At 39.9% G+C, this 17,732-nt stretch overlaps 1 protein-coding gene across 1 annotated transcript; it reads left to right on the top strand.

Moving 5' to 3' along the window:
- Window positions 1–1,443: 1,443 nt before the first annotated feature.
- On the top strand, window positions 1,444–16,168 carry FBXO28 (F-box protein 28). Its single transcript, XM_057382111.1, has 5 exons — window positions 1,444–1,685; window positions 7,494–7,603; window positions 8,547–8,685; window positions 11,055–11,250; window positions 13,104–16,168. Exons 1-5 carry the CDS (start codon window positions 1,473–1,475, stop codon window positions 13,496–13,498), a joined length of 1,053 nt encoding a protein of 350 aa, XP_057238094.1. The 5' UTR covers window positions 1,444–1,472; the 3' UTR covers window positions 13,499–16,168.
- The last annotated feature ends 1,564 nt before the right edge of the window (window positions 16,169–17,732 follow it).

Here is a 17,732-nt window from a genome sequence, read left to right as displayed (position 1 = left end):
TACAGAGATGCTGCAGGCAGCTAATTCTTTAGTCCTGTAATATTTAACGCTATACTGCCTTGGTGCAGGTACTGCAAAAAGTGGTCCCATTCTCCCCAAATATTTGATGTCTTTTTTTCCCATATACTTTGCTACCATCACTTCTGGCATTTGTTTAGTGATTTCCTCTGGCAAGTCAGTCTTCAGCAGCACCAGTTCCTCAGTCAAGCACAGACACCCAACGCTGCTGGCGTGAAACAAAGCAACAGCAGCAGCAGCTGAAGGCACTGAAGAGACTGGCACCATAATTTTCAAAGGCTGTGCCAACTTCTATCAGGCCTTGTGAAACTAGGTGTGTCTGTTCTCAGAAACACCAGGGAATATTCTAGGAACAGCCCTTGGTCCCATCCCTTTGTTGTCCCAGCAATCTGATCCAGAAACCTCCCTAATATACAGGATAAAAGGCAAATAAAGGATTAGAGTTTGCTTTATTCCGGGTGTTCCTCCTGCTCATTTATGTCTGGTTCCAGGCAGTGGTTTTTGGGCAGCCAAGGGKTTTGCCAGCTGGCTCTGATCCCAAAGAGTGGCAGCAGACCTGCAGCCCCCAGGCTGCTGCGGCTCCCCCTGCCAGCGGAGTAGGTGCAGCTTGGACACAAGCACAGAAGGGGTGCCCAGCCATCTATAGGTAAAATACAGCCTGGATTACTTTGCAATAAGGATGTAGCTGCATGTCACTTAGGAGCTAGAGGTATTTTCCATCCTCACWGTAATTCAACCACATTCTGCCGGTAGGTCACTGTGCCTGTGCGGACGGAGCACTGCTGGACTCCTGGGCAGCAGCAGCCATGGAGTTTTGGAAGGTCCTTCCCACAGTTTCCTCAGGAGGGGCATGGAGAAGGAGGCACCCATCCCCTCTCTCCAGCCTCCAGCCCCAGCACACGAGGAGATCCTCTAAAGCTGCCTCGGGGCAAGTTCAGATTGAGCATTAGGGACAAACTCCTCACGAAGAGAGTGATCCAGAATGCGAATCAGAATTATTAGGAGTGGAAGCGGGCTCTGGAAATCATCTAGTCCAAGTCCCCTGCCAAGGCAGAGTCACCTGGAGCAGGTGACACAGGAACTCATCCAGGTGGGATTYGAGTGTCTCCAGAGAGGGAAATTCCATGACCTCCATGGGCAGCCTGTTTCAGTGCTCTCCCACTCTCAGATTAAAAAAATTCTCCCTCACTTTGGGGAGCTTCCCGTGTTTTATTTTAGGGCCCTTGCCCCTCGTCTTGTCTCTGGGCACCACCGACAAGGGCCYGGCACCCGCCCGCGAACGGCTTCCCAGGCGGGGCCGGCGGCCCAAGCCCTGGAGCGTTGCGGCAACGGCCGAGATTCCATTTCCCTCACTCCCTGCGGGAATGGCGGGGCGGCGCCGCCCGTGACGGCTGCGGAAGAGGCGTCACAGAGAGGCGGCACCGTCCCCCCGCGGAGGAAGGACGGGCTCCAAGATGGCGGCGCCGGAGGAGCGGCTCGTGTCGGAGGGCGAAGGCGGCGCCCCGGGCTCGGCGCGGCTCTCCCCGGCCCCGCTGCCGGAGGCCGCCGAGCCGCTGGCACCCATGGAGCCGCCGCCTCAGAGCAACACGCTCATGGGGCTGCCCATCGTGGCCATCGAGAGCATCCTCAGCTTCCTGTCCTACGATGAGACGAGCCAGCTGCGCCTGGTAGGGGCCGCGGAGGGGAGGCGGCGGGGCGGGGGCCCCGCGGCGGCCGGGACCGGGGTCAGCCCGCCGGGCTCAGCCCGCCTGGCCCGGGGCAGCTGCGGGGGTGTCGGCGGCCCTGGCCACCCCCCGCCGGACTGCTGCGCTCGCCGAGAAAGGGGCTGCATGGGGTGGGGTGGGATGGGGCTTTATCCYTTCTCCCACTGTCGGTGTGCCCTTCCATACACGCATTCTTAAGGCTCCTTTTTACAGTGTCTTACTTCTTTCATTCCTTTCGCGCTCTGTGCGAAAGCACCGGGCTGCTGGGGGCTCATTTCTCCTAGTGAGGGATTGGGGTGGGTAGTCTATTGTGTYTCATATATGTGTTTATTTTTACATATAGAGCTTAAGCCTACAAGTGTAGGAGGTGGTGAGCCTGCTGCTCCGAGAACCCTACCCTATCTAGAAATGTGGGTCAAAAAAAGATGTTAAAAAAAAAAAAAGACTGCCTGCTTCTTTCAGTCTTAGTTGTAGATCTAATAGCATACTAATAACATATAGTATCTGCACCTCTGAACTTGATAATGCCAAAAAAACCCGCAGCTGTCAGCGAGAAGTTGAATGTATATCAATATTTAACTGCCTGCATAAGGAGCCTGATGTAAACCATGTCATATTATGATAAGCTGCTGTCTTACTGAATCTCTTACGAGGTTGTAAATGGAATAATAGTGAGAAAATTAATGCACAGCTTATGTAACTGTCACTGAATGTGCATGTACTGTACTGTTCCTATTTTAAGAATTTGATTAGCCCAAACTGGATAATATTACAAACATGTTTCTGCAGAAAATTGGACTGCCTGTGTCCTGGATCAGCAACCTGAAGTGTTGCATCCTGACTGTAACTTTAAACTGAAAGCTCTTCAAGCAGAAAAACTATTACTTATACTACATCAAGCACAGCAGTTCCTAAATATTTCTAGAGTGTGCTGTCAGTCCCCTGAAGAATTTAGCTTCTTCTGTGAGAGTAGGTAGTGGATGTAAAAGAGATGTAGTACTTTGAGCATCATAGAATAGCCTGAGTTAGAAGGGAGCCACAAGGATCATGGAAGKCCCGCTCCTGGCCCKGCACAGGACATCCCCAAGATCGTGGGGATCTTGACCAAAGGGAAGGGAAGTACATCACATGGTGCTTGGATATGCCATGTTTCATGGTTGGAATTTCAACACCAGACACAGCTCTTTCCCATTGCATCTTATGAATAGTAGTGCCAGTGGGAGCTCTCAGTAGTCAATACAAGGCTTTTTCTTTTTCTAGCACTAAGTGTAAGCAATGCTGTGTTGGCGGTGAAGGTGAGAGTAGGAAAGGTGATGATGTCAGGACTAAACCAGCCGTTTAACTCTCACTGGTACTTAGGAAGTAAAATGTAACACTTCTATGCTCTTTCAATTAGCAGCTCAAAGTTCATTTTTCCACAAGAGGACTATTCCTTTCAGAAGTTTCAGAAATATGCAAAACCAGACTGGATAAATACCAATTTTGAAACATACATAGAACAATACTGGGCATAAAMTGAAGGAAACTATTCAGTTGGTCTTTCCTTATTTTTAGTTTTTGAGTCAGTGACAGCCAAGAAAATTAAAATCCGTCAAATTCCAAACGGTTTCCGTAAGCACATCAGAACACATTATGAGCATTCTTCTGAGAAGAAARTAGCCTTTTGTTAACCAGCAGTAATGTAAAGAATCAAAGCCCTTCTGGTTTGACCCTGTAAGCTTGGTCAGCTGGGCCTTTCAGGTGGCTGTTCAGAGCTGAAGGTGTTCCTTTGGCAGTTCATTCAGAGGCAGACACTGAATGTTCTTCATAGCTCCAGGTGCTGTTGACAGAAGACTAAAGTAGCCTTTAAAAATAACTGCCTAGGCATAAATTCCTAAGGAAATTTCATTACTTTGGGACTTTTGAAAGTGGTGAGTAGCCTTTGGAAAGACCTGTATATTCCTGCTCTAAGATCTGCCTTGCACAAACAGTAAATTTTTGTTTTCTGTGAGAACTGAGCTGTTTATCAAAGATGAATGAGTGTATTTTGTAAATAGTATTCTGATAAAGATACATTGCAGGACTATGTTAATTGAATGATAGGTATTAAATTGCTCAGGTCTCATGCATATTAGAAACGTGCCCCAAAAGCAGCCTCATTATGCTTTAGAACATGGCATTCCACAGGATAAAGCATCTTGAGGAAGGCAGGAAGATCCAGAACATCAGCTGATCTAAACAGTTTGGTCATGTATGTTTAGACAAAAAAGGTGAATTCCMTAAACCAGTCATTTTGATGCATTCTCTGGATCCCAGCATGGAAGTCCTAATCTGCTTTTTATTTTGAATCACCTTAGCTCAGTGATCCATTAAAAAAAAAAAAAAAAAAAGAAAATAAATTCTTTGAGTTGAAGTGGATTTGGATCAACATTGTATACAAGACAACAGACTAAGGAGTTGGCTGGGTGRGAGGATGTAGAATACCAGAATGTTTCCAGATTGAAATGGAGATAGGAACGTGCATTGTTTATAAAGAGCATAATGAGGAGCATAATCTCAGACATAACATCCAGAAGTCTTTTTCTATCACCRAAGGATGAGGTAAAGAACATTTCCTGCTTGTGATGATTGCCATCAGGCAAGGCAASACCATGGGCCCCTCATTGTGCAAAAAGCACTTTTTCTTTCCTGAGCATAATGCTTTCTGCTGTTCCTGGGGTTACTGCATGTGAAAGCATAAATGAAGCACCTACTGGTTAAGCAGTGAAGTAGATCTAAGGAACTGAGACTAAACCATAGGTACTCAGAGTGCAGTCATGTCTGAAATGAGGGAAGTCTTGAGCTCTCAAACTTTTGTTCAGACAAAGTGAATGAGAGGAAAAGCAGCAGCATTTTGCTTTCAGCCGTTTTGAGTATTTACTTCATCTACTTCCTCTAATGGTCACCAAGAGAGAAACACAGAAAACACCAAAGATSCCTRYGTCTAAAGCTGTAATGCTCTGGACAAGCATATTGTGCATATTGACAGGGAAGCTCRCTGTCTTCCAGCTTTTGAAAGTTCCTTTTACTGGGATATTTTTAGTGACTTAAAAATTTCAAAGTTTCTGTATGTCTGTAGTTTAAGAATAAGATTCTTATATTCCAGTTTCTTTCTGAGTCACATGTCTGAGCTTGGACAGGCACTTCCATTCAGGCTATTAGTACAGCAAGCATGATTAAAATCACACAATCCACAATCTCCTTACATGAACACTCTGAGCAAGTTMTCTTGCATTCTGACACACATCAGAATTGACTTAGATTCTGCAGCAAATTTGTKCTTATTTTCTGCATAGCACAAGTAAATAGCCTTTGGRTGGTATGGCTTTAATATTTCCAGTTTCAGTCTGTATTTACAGGCATTTCTATTTYAAAGTTTCTTGATGAAGTTGTGAACATTTGGCCACTTACTTTACCCTAGAAGAATTCTATGGAACATGGTGTCTGTGTACCCTCTAAGAAAAAGAACAATCTAAATATTCTGGAATATTTTTTATCTGTTTTGGAGTTCATTACCTGGTAGTGAAGCTTGGAAGAAATAAGATACGCTGAGGAAATGGAAGTTAGTAGATTTTGTTATTTTAGTTTGTTTGCAAATGAAGTGGAAAATTAGTTCATAGGATCATAGAAAGCTGTTACTACATAAAAGTCAGTATATGAAAAAGCAATCTCATTCTGCTTTACACATGGACTTGGAATACCTTTCTAACCCATAAATTTGAACACAGGGTCTGTTTGGAGTTCTTCTTTGAAGAAACACAGTTTCTTTCAGCTCTGTGACTACAAAAAGAAAGTACTCRCCAAAATTGCAAATACAAGTATAAGGAAATTCAACTTAGAATCTGTTGARTAGCTTATATTGAACTGTCTTGGACTAATACAGACACCTAAAAGGGTAWTTTTGCTACCTTGCATATGACTGACTGTGCAGACTTGTGCAGACTAGAAGTAATATATTGTTCCTGTAAATACTGGTGCTGTATGGTTTACGTGGTGAACCAGCTGAGAATTAAGAGATGATAGGTAAAATAACTTGCAAACAAACACTTGATCTTTGGTGATACCAGTGTTTGGGTTCTAGACTGATTATTGGCATAAATATRGGTAATGTCGAGAAACTGGAGCAAATAATTCTTCATGCTGTGTCGGGTAAGCAAAGGAGTAAGATTAAAAACTCCAGTTCAGTTCGTGTTGTTCATTGCGACTGTCTAGAGGCTGCAGCTCCCTGGGAGGGCCATTCTGCCACCAGATGTCACTGTGCACGAGSTTAAACCCTCTGCCACCTCCGAACTGAGGGTGGCTGGAGCTTGTTTTCCTCTTGTGCCCAGTAACTGCAGAGCTGATGCCGCCTTTGTGCAGGTACCCGTTCCTACTTCAGGGATTTGGTACTGAAGAGCTGCGAGAAAGCTGCAAAGACTTGAACTCAAAAACGGTTTAAATCTGTGAGCCCTTACTACGACTATGAGCTCAGGGGAAAAAAAGAACAGTTTACTCCATCCTATAGGAAGCAGTTTTCCTTTTATCAACGAGATGATTTAACTGGATCACTGAATGTCGGGCAGAGTGTGCTAAGATTCTCCCTCTGCAGTTTGCCTGTCTGATCCTTCTTTGTTAACCAGAAAGATCTAATACCAAGGAGCACAGACAGATCCACAGTCCCTGCTTAATGGTCTCTTCATACACATCTCTCTGAAAATGGTCAGTCCTCACAGAACTTAAACCGGCTATGACTAGAGAGAGACTCACAAAGCAGAACTTACTTTCTGTCTATATAGAAGGCATTACACAAAGTAATTGCAGGCTTCTCTAGGAGAAGTGAGAATCCTCTGCCTCAAGGTATAAACTTACATGGACTTAAAGTTATGAAATGAGTAGTGTATGGAGGAAAGGAGTGTTTATTTTTAAAAAGAAAGAAGCTAATTGATTGGAAAGTGGGGTCACAGTAGGGGTCATGCACTTCAGTATCTAAAAAAACCCAACAAAACCAAAACAATTTCAAAGAACAGTTGGATCACTAAGCTTTTGCATCTTCAGAACTGAATAGCAATTGCTTTAAACTTTTGTATAAGTTGGCTTTGTTCTGTAACTGGTAACTTTGTGAAGGTTTAACTTTAGCAGTTTATTATATCTTCTGCAACTGTTAATGTCCTTTCTCCCTAGATCTGTGGGGCAAAAAAACCCTCAGACTAATGGTGTCCAACATAGCAAATAAAGGAATCTTTTAAACAGACGAGAAAGACTTTTTTTATACTGCAAGGAGAATCTCGTTCCATGTGCAATATWTTGCATGTGATTTTAAATTTAATTGTGGTTGACTCAAAAAACGTAAGCCTTAAACAGTGGAAGAAAAGCACCATGATTTCTTGTGTTTAAAAGTATTTTTTTTGAGGCTACAAGATATGAACTTTTTCTACCAGAATCTCCCTGGAGCCCATAATAAAAGCCAAACTTCCATTAAAATCAGAAGAAATTGCATCTGCTTCTAATGGATGGCATTCAGCCTACTGTCTCTTGTTAGGCAAAATCAATGGATTTATTTGTGAACTGTATGGAACATAGCTGTTCCTTTCTAGAGTGTCATGATCTTTGGTGGAGATGGGGATGTACTTAATTTCAACTGCAATTTTTGCTTGTTGAAACAGAGCAAAAAACAGGAAGAGAATATTTTGCTACCTGGCAAGTAAGGATAAAATAACAGTAAAAGTGATTTGTGACCTTAATTGAGTCTTAAGTTTTCTTTTTACTTAAATACAGGTTTGTAAGCGAATGGATTTGGTTTGCCAGAGAATGTTAAATCAGGGATTTCTGAAAGTGGAAAGATACCACAACTTGTGTCAAAAACAAGTTAAAGCTCAACTTCCAAGGTATGTATCAGTTAAACCTATAAATTTAATTGTGTTAGATTCATGTAAGCAGATCATTGAAAAGGAATTTCTGACTAATTCCACTTATGTATCTTGAAAATTTGAGTCACATTTGCCTTTATTTCATTTTTGTTTTTTTGAAAGCCCCTTAACTTAAGATTTAATTACAGAATAATGGTTTGGAAAGTGTCTCTGATATTTCAAACAGAGAAGACTGGGTTCTATATTACTCTTCTGGCAAATCAAGCAAGGATTCCTGGKAATGAATAAATGCCATTCCTTTTTAAGACCAACTGCCTTCACTGATGATTTATCAAAGAAAGACTCTGCTTTAAAAAAAAGGGCTGAGTTTTTCACTGGCAAGTATTAAACGGGAACAAGGAAGAGGGGTTTGGCATGTGAGCATTACTGGGAACTGGTTTCTCACTAAAGCAATGCCTTTCTTCCTCTTTCCAGTGAATAAGTGCAGCTGCTGCTGTGTCCTATCAGATTTCCCAATCAGAGTGAAGAAACTAAATGCTACTTACCATAGAGATCCTTTGTCAACAAGCATTTATATCTCAACCTAAACTTCATAGCAAGCACTACTAATATATTAGACCTATTATTTCTATTGTATTGAAGTACTGACYATAGAGTGGATATAAATATTTGAACTGTCTTAGTGTCTACTGCTAATTAATACTGAAACCTTGTTCTTAAATAGTCCTAAATTACATACAGAATTTATGTAAAATCTGGTAAATCACATAAGGTAATTTTTTAGAACAAATAAGAAAGTGTAGTATGCTGTTACTAGCTGCATCAAAATCTGTATCTTATTTCTGTGAAGACAAATGTTAGTGGTTACAAGGTTTTAAGGGTGAAATTAGCTTGACAAATGTTACAGTTTGATTTTTTGACTGCTTGTTAAATCAGTGTCACCTTGTGGTCTGTTTTCCAGACGGGAGTCAGAGAGGAGAAAYCATTCATTAGCTCGTCATGCAGACATCCTTGCTGCTGTGGAAACGAGACTCTCTCTCTTAAATATGACTTTCATGAAGTATGTGGATTCCAATCTCTGTTGCTTCATACCTGGAAAGGTAAAATGTAGACTATATCATGTGAATATGTATTTGTGTTTGAAAAACAGGGCTATGTAACATAATCTGGCACAGCTGGGGCAAATTGATATGTTGTCTGTATATATATGTATATATAAAAACTGTTTTTCAGATACTTGCCAACAAACCCACAAGCCAGTACTCTGTTTTACTAGGCAGTCTGAAATTAATAAAGCAGACTRTGCTTAAATAATAACGATTTTAAATTTGATTTCTATTTGCCCTTAGGTTCTCTCTTGATTCTAACATTTGATTTGTGGTATACACATCCTCTACAACCTTTTAGAAAAAACTTGTGATCCAGGCCATCTGACGATGTAGTAATTTACATGTAATACTAAGCATTCAGTCAAGATTTTAGGCACTTTTCTTAAGCGTTTGAGTACTTCAGATTAATTGAATTAAGATATTTAGTATGTCAAAACATTATTCAGTGTTTCAGGGGATGGTGTATTTTTCTACAGTAGGTGGAATCAGTTTTAAATGTAAAATGTGTTAAGTGTGAGCATTATTGAACAATTCTGGTGTTTTAGAACACTAGTGCAGCATTAATTATAAATTATGGAAGCAAAATGTACATTGGAGATACCAATGTTTTATAAGCTGTGAAATCACCAGTGCACAGGGGAGTTGACAAAATCATGCTCAGAGGAAGACTGGTAGAGTTCAGGGATTAAATGAGATCAGTGAACATTATCCTAATGCTCTATTCATTGATCTTTCCATGTAAGGTTTGGATATGTTGGTGTTACTTTTTTGTGGGCAGAGAATTAAATTGCAGAGGGGTGAATGGAAAAGTTAGGTGTTGGATTCTGGGGGACCATGCAGGCATTTATGCATGCAGTGGTAGTATAAGCTGTGGGCATGGAATGTATTCTTATCTTGAAGTTATTATTTCTGCTGTACTTCTGTTGACTTGATATTTAATTAATTTTAACTTACTTTTTTTTTTTACTTTACGTTATATTTTTTATGTACCATGTATTTTTAAAAAATTAACCAAGTCAAATGAACTTAAGTCCCTGAGACTAACATGGTATACTTTAAAGAAATGTTGTCCTACTAATTTGAAGAGTAGAGGGAAAGGCAGTACACACCCTAGAACTGGGGTGTGCAGGAGTTGGGCAGGTGAGCTTGCCAGCCATTTTCCTTGTAGGCACCAACCTGTAAGGACCTTGACTTTATTTTGATGCAACTCCTAGAAAGTTAGGGTTTTTTTTTTTTTAATTATTTTCTTAGTGTATGAGTTTGCTAGCACTGCTGCTCTTTCAACACAGTTACCAGTTCACGCAAGATTAATATTTTGGTCAATCAGATTCAAGGCTTAGTGTTAGCTTACAGCCTGTGGTTTCCCTCCCACCTGCTTTGCTTCCCTCAGGAAATTTCACCACAGAATTGTCAGGAATATGCAAATCCTGATTTGAGGTTCAGCATTCTGTGTGATAGCAGAGCACTGCTGCAAGATTTTGTACTGAGCACGTTGTTGCTAACAGGATATAAAGTGGATGAAATTAGAGAAGTCTTTTGTTAAGTTCATTGGTTGATGAGAAATTTAGGTCTTGTGTAGCTTTTGCAACTTTTTAGCTAAGCTTTCTTTAGCAAAACAAAAGGTGCAATTGTGTTACCTATGATTCAAGGTCATGTTATCGGTGTTCTGTAGGAAACTCTCCAAACATTAATCCTGTKGAAAATAGCTGCGTAGCTTTGGCTAAGAGACCAGCATTCCTATCTTGACCTGCCTCAGACTATAATTCTTAAATTAGTGAGACATCCTTCATCTCTCTGTATCACTCCTAAGCACAAAAGGCTTGTTTCCCAAACCTGTCAAGAGAGTTTTGTTCTTTGTCAGTAATGGATTGATGTTTTGCAAATGAATATATTTTGGATTTAAACTGCATTTGCAATATTTTGTGTGTATGGAAGTGGACTCAAGTAAATATTTACAGCTCCTCAGGCTGACATARTGTTAATTCTTGCAGCTCCAGTTATGTGTTTCATAATTAGCAGGGGTAGTGACTTGCTGTGCTTTGGGGCTTCTTGCTTTGGGCTGTCCTGAAGGAAATAATCATGCTCTGCTGAGTAYAGATTATGTAACTTGTAAGTCAACTATGGCTGTACTTAAAATTTCACATAATGAGCATTATTTCATGACTTTGAAGAGAGCTGTTTTGATAGATAAAATTAATAGCTTCTCTGATATATCATAAGCAGCACTTCAAAAAGCTGATCTGGAACTAAAACATGCAGTAGTGTGCAACTGTTATGTGGTAAAAGCCCCTGAATTCCTGGAACAAACTGAAATAATCTTGCCTTTATCAGAAAATCCTAATTCTTCTTAAATGTTTTAGGTAATAGATGAAATTTATCGAGTGCTAAGATATGTAAACTCTACAAGAGCTCCTCAGAGAGCTCATGAAGTTCTTCAAGAACTAAGGGACATTTCCTCCATGGCTATGGAATATTTTGATGAGAAGATTGTTCCAATACTGAAAAGAAAGATGCCTGGGTCAGATGTATCGGGACGTCTAATAGGAACTGCCCCAGGTATTAATTCCGACGTATAGTTAAGTTTTATTTAGTCTTTCTGTAAAAAATCACAGCACTGTATGTTTTCRAAGCTCCCCCCCTTACATGGGAGCTTTATTACATAAGTATTGATGATACTTGTTTCTTAAGAATGCTAACTGAAATTCATTTGCTTTGAAATTTAAGGAGCATTTGTACTACCAAAAGAACAGTCACTTGAATGTATGTTAGAATTATGCATAGTGTGTATTCATTAAACAAATGCTTTTGTACCACCAATGAATGAGACTTTATCATTGTATTTGGTTGAAATTTGGYRCATGACATGACTTTTATTTTTAGGACAAGCAGCAAATGAATTTGCCTAAGCTGTAGTAGTACACAGGGAGTTAGAATGGGATTTTTTTCTTTAGTGGTGGTACTGTTTTATGCACTAACAAGCAAAATAGTTACAGGTAGTAGTGAATTAGTCTATTAATAGGTAGTAGTCTATTAATAAGCCATTAAACTGGTCCTTTGTATAATCTGTCAGGCTTTCCAGAACCTTTATGAACCAAAGTCTAAGGTTAGTTAGTTATCCTAATGGTAAAAGRCAAAAGATTGGTAAAATTGTAGGGTTTTCCCTATACAGGCCATGTTCACACTTGGGAGCTGTGAAATGTAACTCTCTASAAAGATAACTCAGTAAAAATTGGAAAAAACATACCCCTTAAGCAAAAATAATAGGCCTAACCTGCAGATGCTTTTGTTTCTTGCATGTCCTGTCCATTCTTTTTGCCGTAAGTGTGTGTACCACCTTTTAATTATATTCTGTTAATTATACTTTCATTTTTTTAATTACATACTTCTATTTTTTCAATTATATATGGGTTTAAATTCTTTTTTTAATTATATGTRTTAATATATACTGAGTTTCTCAGCTGAGGAAGTATTGTCCAAACCCACAGTTGATGCCAGTCAGCTTTTCAAGGGCAAAGCTTWGTGGTGCATAAAATGCCTCTCTTGTTGAGGGAAGGGTATCACCTCTCCATTAGTAACCCCTTAGCATCACATAATGATAGCTGTGCTGGCATCCTAATGGACACAAAGGAGGAAAAGGAAGATGRCTGTTCCAGACTCTTCTGTCTGTAGAGCACTTAAAGTTGTACCTCACTTGCACAGCATTGCTACAAGAGTATAATGAGAGCAAAAGTGATAGATATCTTTTATGGCAGAAAAAGTTAAAGAAATTATACAGTAGCTGTTAGTCTCCTTGATTTGCAGGAACTTTATTAGAATCAACAGTTCCAAGCTCAGATTCCAGTATGGTTTTAGTGCTTAGGAAGAGTGATTCTAAAGAAGCATGGAAAATAAATTCCTTTCTTCTAAAATGTAAGTTATACTGAAATACCYTGTTAAGTTCCAAACTACCAAATTTTAGAACTTTAGCTCTCTGCAACTAAGAGAGCAGAATTTTTCTGGTCTAATGGAAGATATTTATTCAGTTTTAATTACTCCATATTAAGTAACGTGTTGTTGTTTTGTGGGGTTTTGTCCTAACATCTGTGACACTAAGTCTAGATGACAATGCAGTATCTCTATGCAGTTTTTGACACAGCAGAAGGAGGGGGGCTTATATATAGGAGATGTATTACGAACTTTTTTCCAGACTACTGAAAAGCTGTAAGTATTGTAAATTAAACTGGCTGTGCTCTGAGATTACTATATGTTCTTGTTAGACACTTAAGTGACTGTAAATCTGTCTACCTGTTCCCATAACTTGCAGTGGGTATTCAGATTCATGTGGGGGACTAGAGATAAGCAAAATATAAACACTGGGACAGCATTTCTACCTGTAAGCTGCAGAGGATTAATCACAGTTCTCTCTGAAGTTCCAGGGCCTTCTGCAGCACTGACAACAATGCAGCTGTTCTCCAAGCAGAGCCCTTCCAGGCAGGAAGTCACCAAACTGCAGCAGCAAGTAAAAGCCAACGGCACGGGCTTGACGGCGCTAAAGCGGGAGATCTCGGAGCTGCGTGTCAAAGTGCAGGAGCAGCAGAAACAGCTCCAGGATCAAGATCAGAAACTGCTTGAGCAAACCCAAATCATTGGTGAACAGAATGCCCGCTTGGCTGAGCTGGAACGCAAGCTGCGAGAGGTGATGGAGAGCACAGTAGGAAATTCTTCAGGTTCCGGCTCAAATGAACAATCTCCCAGGAAACGGAGGAAGGCGGTGGATTCCACAGACTGTCCTAGGAAATCTAAACGCCTTCGGAACAGAAAATAACTYGGGAGGAAATGGCGCCTTCGGGAGGATACACTGCTCTAGTAGTCCAAGCAGGTCTGCTTGTTTGGATACTGTGACCAGCTTCATGGCGTCACATAGGCTGCTGGCTCTTCAAAACACCACTTAGACTTGAACAGTAATTTTCTTTCATTGACTTTTCCCCTGCTTTATATATGGGTGGGCCTAATGCACAGAATCTTTTAAGATTTGCAATAGCTACRTACTAACCAGACCTGCTCTGTTATGTTTTGAAGGGTTAACCTTTTTTTTTCCGTGCAGATGTGTTTAAAGTAAACTTATTTGTGTTTATGCATATGTTCACATGAAATCTTAAATAAATTGTCTTAACTGACTAAATGGTTAAGCGTAAAAACAGATGTCCTGTTCACTTGAAGGAAAGATCCACTTTTAAAACCTTGTTTTTGAGAACTTGACCTTTTTTGTTACAAGTGACCTTGTCTGGAATGTCTGAAAAGTAGTTAATACTTTTTGGGGTTCTCTGTAATGAGTAAAACTGACTTCTTAATCTACAGTATTGGCTATATATTTTTGTAAACTTAAAAGGAAGGGCCTTCTATCCAGTCTTCACATGCACACACCCTGGTTCTAGGTCTTGGGAGCCATATTCTACATTTGCATGGATAGATGCATGTACAGCTTAGTCAGCCTGCCAAAAGCACTTGCCTGAAACTRTTCCAAACTCTGGGAGAGAACACAGCGATGTGTCAAGTAATTACTTTGTTCCTCAGCCTTACCTTAGCCTCTGTTTTCAGCACAACTGCTTCCTTACAGCAAGGTGGTCTTGGGAGGCGAGTGGCAGGAGCGTTTGAACCTGGGCTGGGTGTCTGCCACTTGCCCAGCATGGAAGGCAGGGATTTATTGTTTGCCAAAGCTGGAGAATGGAGAGGCTGCCTGTGCATCACTTGCRTCATAGGCCAACATCGAACACCTTCAAATGGTCCCTGAAGTCACCAAGCTCTGGAGACATCGTTTGAGTGAAATGCTGTATTATGGAAAAAACTTAAACTATTTTGTGTGTCTGTGTCGGGGTTGGGGTAGAAGTTTCTCTGTAACACTGATGACAATATTCTAAGCTTTTCTTATCCTAAAAGGTAAATCACTTCAGACAAAGCTTTAATTTCTTTTGCACTTCTGTTTTAAGCTTGTAACTGGAAAAGCATGTCTTGCACTGTTCAGTCTCTCTGGTCACTTTAACCACCTCAGAGTTTTGTACAGTGATTATTCCCACCCCCATCTGTATATTTTTGGAATCTTATACAAATACCGTTGTCCTTGGTTTTGTTTTAATGTACTAAACTATGTAGCTTTATCATTTGACTTATGTTTTCTTTTTTTAATCAGCTGCTGCTTTGTCTTTAGGTGGTTCTGAATTCAACTTTGGTATGGCACTGAAAATGCAAATGCTGCATTTGTAGCAATTCACAATCTTGATATTACTACTGTGGGGTAAAGTGCAAGTTCATTTTGTATGGCTGTCAGTATAACCTAGTGGCTGTATTTAAAACACCAAATCAGAAACTGTCTGGTCAGATACTATTATAATTGTGGAAAACTGACATTTTCCCTGAAACTTCAGCTACAATTTTTATTTCTAAAACATAGTAATTCATACCAGAAGTAATACTGAAAATGCTTCATACTTGACAGACATTTAGTTTTCAAATAAACTTCTTGAGTAGTTCAAGTCTTTTCCAAAAAAGGGCATTTTCTTAAGCATCAAGGAAATGATGAAAGGCTATCTGAAAGAAAATTAAACTGTTAAAGGAGCATTTGCTTGTACTGGTTTTCTGCAGCTCTGAATGTTTTTTACAGCTACATCTATCTTGGAGATAGATTCCTGCTATTCAGATTAAAAGTACTTTAAAAAAACAATTTTGAGTCAAAGGCTCAGCTTGATAGCTAGAATTACTGTGTGATACAAATTCATTTAATGGTTATTTGTGATAAAAAATTCCTGTAATGAAGTAATTTCCAGCTACTTACAGCTRAATACTTGCAAACAAGTATAAACCTGTGAATTGTATTTACTGAAAAGGTTTATTCATACATCTCTGAATATTTTTCACTTTAGTTTCTTTATTATTTCTGGAATATGCAAACAATTTTCCCCTTCCCAGTATACAAATAGTTTCAGGTTACTCAAAAGTAGCATTTCTCTGTTGGGGAATCTCTGGCTGTGCGTAAACTGAGCTGGAGAACAACAGCCTATTGTTATGGGAAGTGTTCTCTGCAACAGTGCCAACTTGGAACCTTCAGCTCAAGGAATGATCACATGTTCCAGGATTGCAGGTGCATCCTGATCCTCCATGTGCTAACAGTAAAATGGAATGAGGCCCATGAAACTGAAGGGGTAGAAGGGATGGTTACAAGGCAGCTCTGAGAAATTCCCCAACAAAGGTACACTGGTGTTTTCTATTTCACATCCCAGGGAAGGAGACGTCAGATGGCATCAAGCTGGAATATACACCAGAGAAATACATACATGGAGAAAACAGAATGAAGTAATCATTTGGACAAAATAGCTGGAACCTTAATTTCTGACACCGTATTGTCCCTTGTTAAATAAAAAATACTCATTTTGCAATATATGAACAAGCTGATGAATCACTTGAAGTAAAACTAAACRTCTTTCCACTCTAAATGTCTGTGCACATTTATGTGAGTTGGTGTATCAGCCTCGAGAAGTAGTGTTTGTAGTGATTAGTGATTGTTCAAGGGAGAGCCTTAGTGAGACTGAGATGTTTACAAACTTAYATGAAAAATTTATTTATTTGCAGCCACTGTTCAGTTCTAGTACTTGTGTCAAGGGCTGAAACTAAGAAAGGTCTGCTGACAGAAAGCAATTTTAAGTGTCTTATATTTAGTTTCTTTAAATAGTTTTAAACTACTGAGGCCACCTTTACTGCTTTTCTAAAAATAGCTTGTTTGGAAACTGCTTTTTGTTTCATATTAAGGTTGAGGGTTTTTTTTACAAATTTTATACCTAATGAACATGGTGAAAATTAGATCAAAAGATACCGTAGTAGTACTTTTTTTGAGGGAAAGCTGTTTGCAACCAGGTTTTGCTTCCCAAATTGAACAGCTTCTAGGTAACTAYCCTCCAAACCTGGGCTAATGGATGAAATAGGTGAAAATGCTGAAGGAAGAAAGATAAATACCTGCTTAACAAGATAAATTTCACAGATTAAAGAACAGATGGAAACAAATGTAACTTCCTYTTCTCCTGATACTCAGCACTGCACATTAATCATTGAATTCAYTAATGCTACAAAGGGTGCCTGTGTGGAATTTCTTAATGTAAAAGGTAAGACGGAATTGAACAGAAACCTGGTTGCCCTTACTCAGATTTTCTAACAGTGTACTGGGKGGAGCAGTAAGATTGCCAAAGGAATTTTCAACACCAAGAGCCTCTTGAAAATAGGATGATGTAGGATGTAGTTGAATGTGTCTCAACACAGGAGAGGATTGCCCAATTTCTTGGTGTTCTTGATGGTTTTAAGAGGGTAGCTAGCAAACTAGTGATAGATTGTTAATTCATTAATAAGTAAATTCAGTTTGGACTATTTTACAGCAATATGTCTGCTAGTTGTGAACTCCTCTTATTCAGTTGCATCCTGAATCTCATCTTCCCCATTAGACAGGGATGCACTGCAGGCTTTGCTTTACATGTAACTGAACATTCCAGGACTTTTGTTCTAGCTCTGTGCCAGTCAAAGACACACTAGGTACTGGATCTTGCTGTCTTTGGAAAGGAAGATACTGGATACAAAACTCTTGGCTTGCTGAAGACCTAATACATCTGKATTTGTTACACAGACTGCTTAAACCAGAAAGACTCTGATTAAATAGGAAAGATGGTTTGCTCTCCAGTACACTCGAGCAAATAAATTGTCCAAAGCTTTCCTGTTAAATATATTTTTTAGTTGTTTAAACCTTGTTTAAATGCTCTGGAAGGTTTAGTTTATAAACCTGGGATCTTGAGTTTAATTGTCCTACTGAAACTTGTGACCATTTACAAACCTATGTATGTCTGCAGTGCTGTAAATTGGCCTCTGTGTACTGTGCTCCTGCTACACTGTCACTCCTCCAGTGCTCCTATCACCAACTGACACACTCCTTCTTTTGGCAGGATCCTTCCCATGGATGAGGAGGTCTTTAGCACCATGATGGATAGCAGTGCTAATATTTGAACTACAACCAGAAGGGAACACTG

Source organism: Malurus melanocephalus, unplaced genomic scaffold (genome assembly GCF_030028575.1).
Source record: "Malurus melanocephalus ecotype Western Australia unplaced genomic scaffold, MMel_1.1 scaffold_549, whole genome shotgun sequence".
NCBI lineage: Eukaryota > Metazoa > Chordata > Aves > Passeriformes > Maluridae > Malurus > Malurus melanocephalus.
Note: the sequence above shows the minus strand (reverse complement) of the source record. Positions and strands in the feature narration are given on the sequence as shown.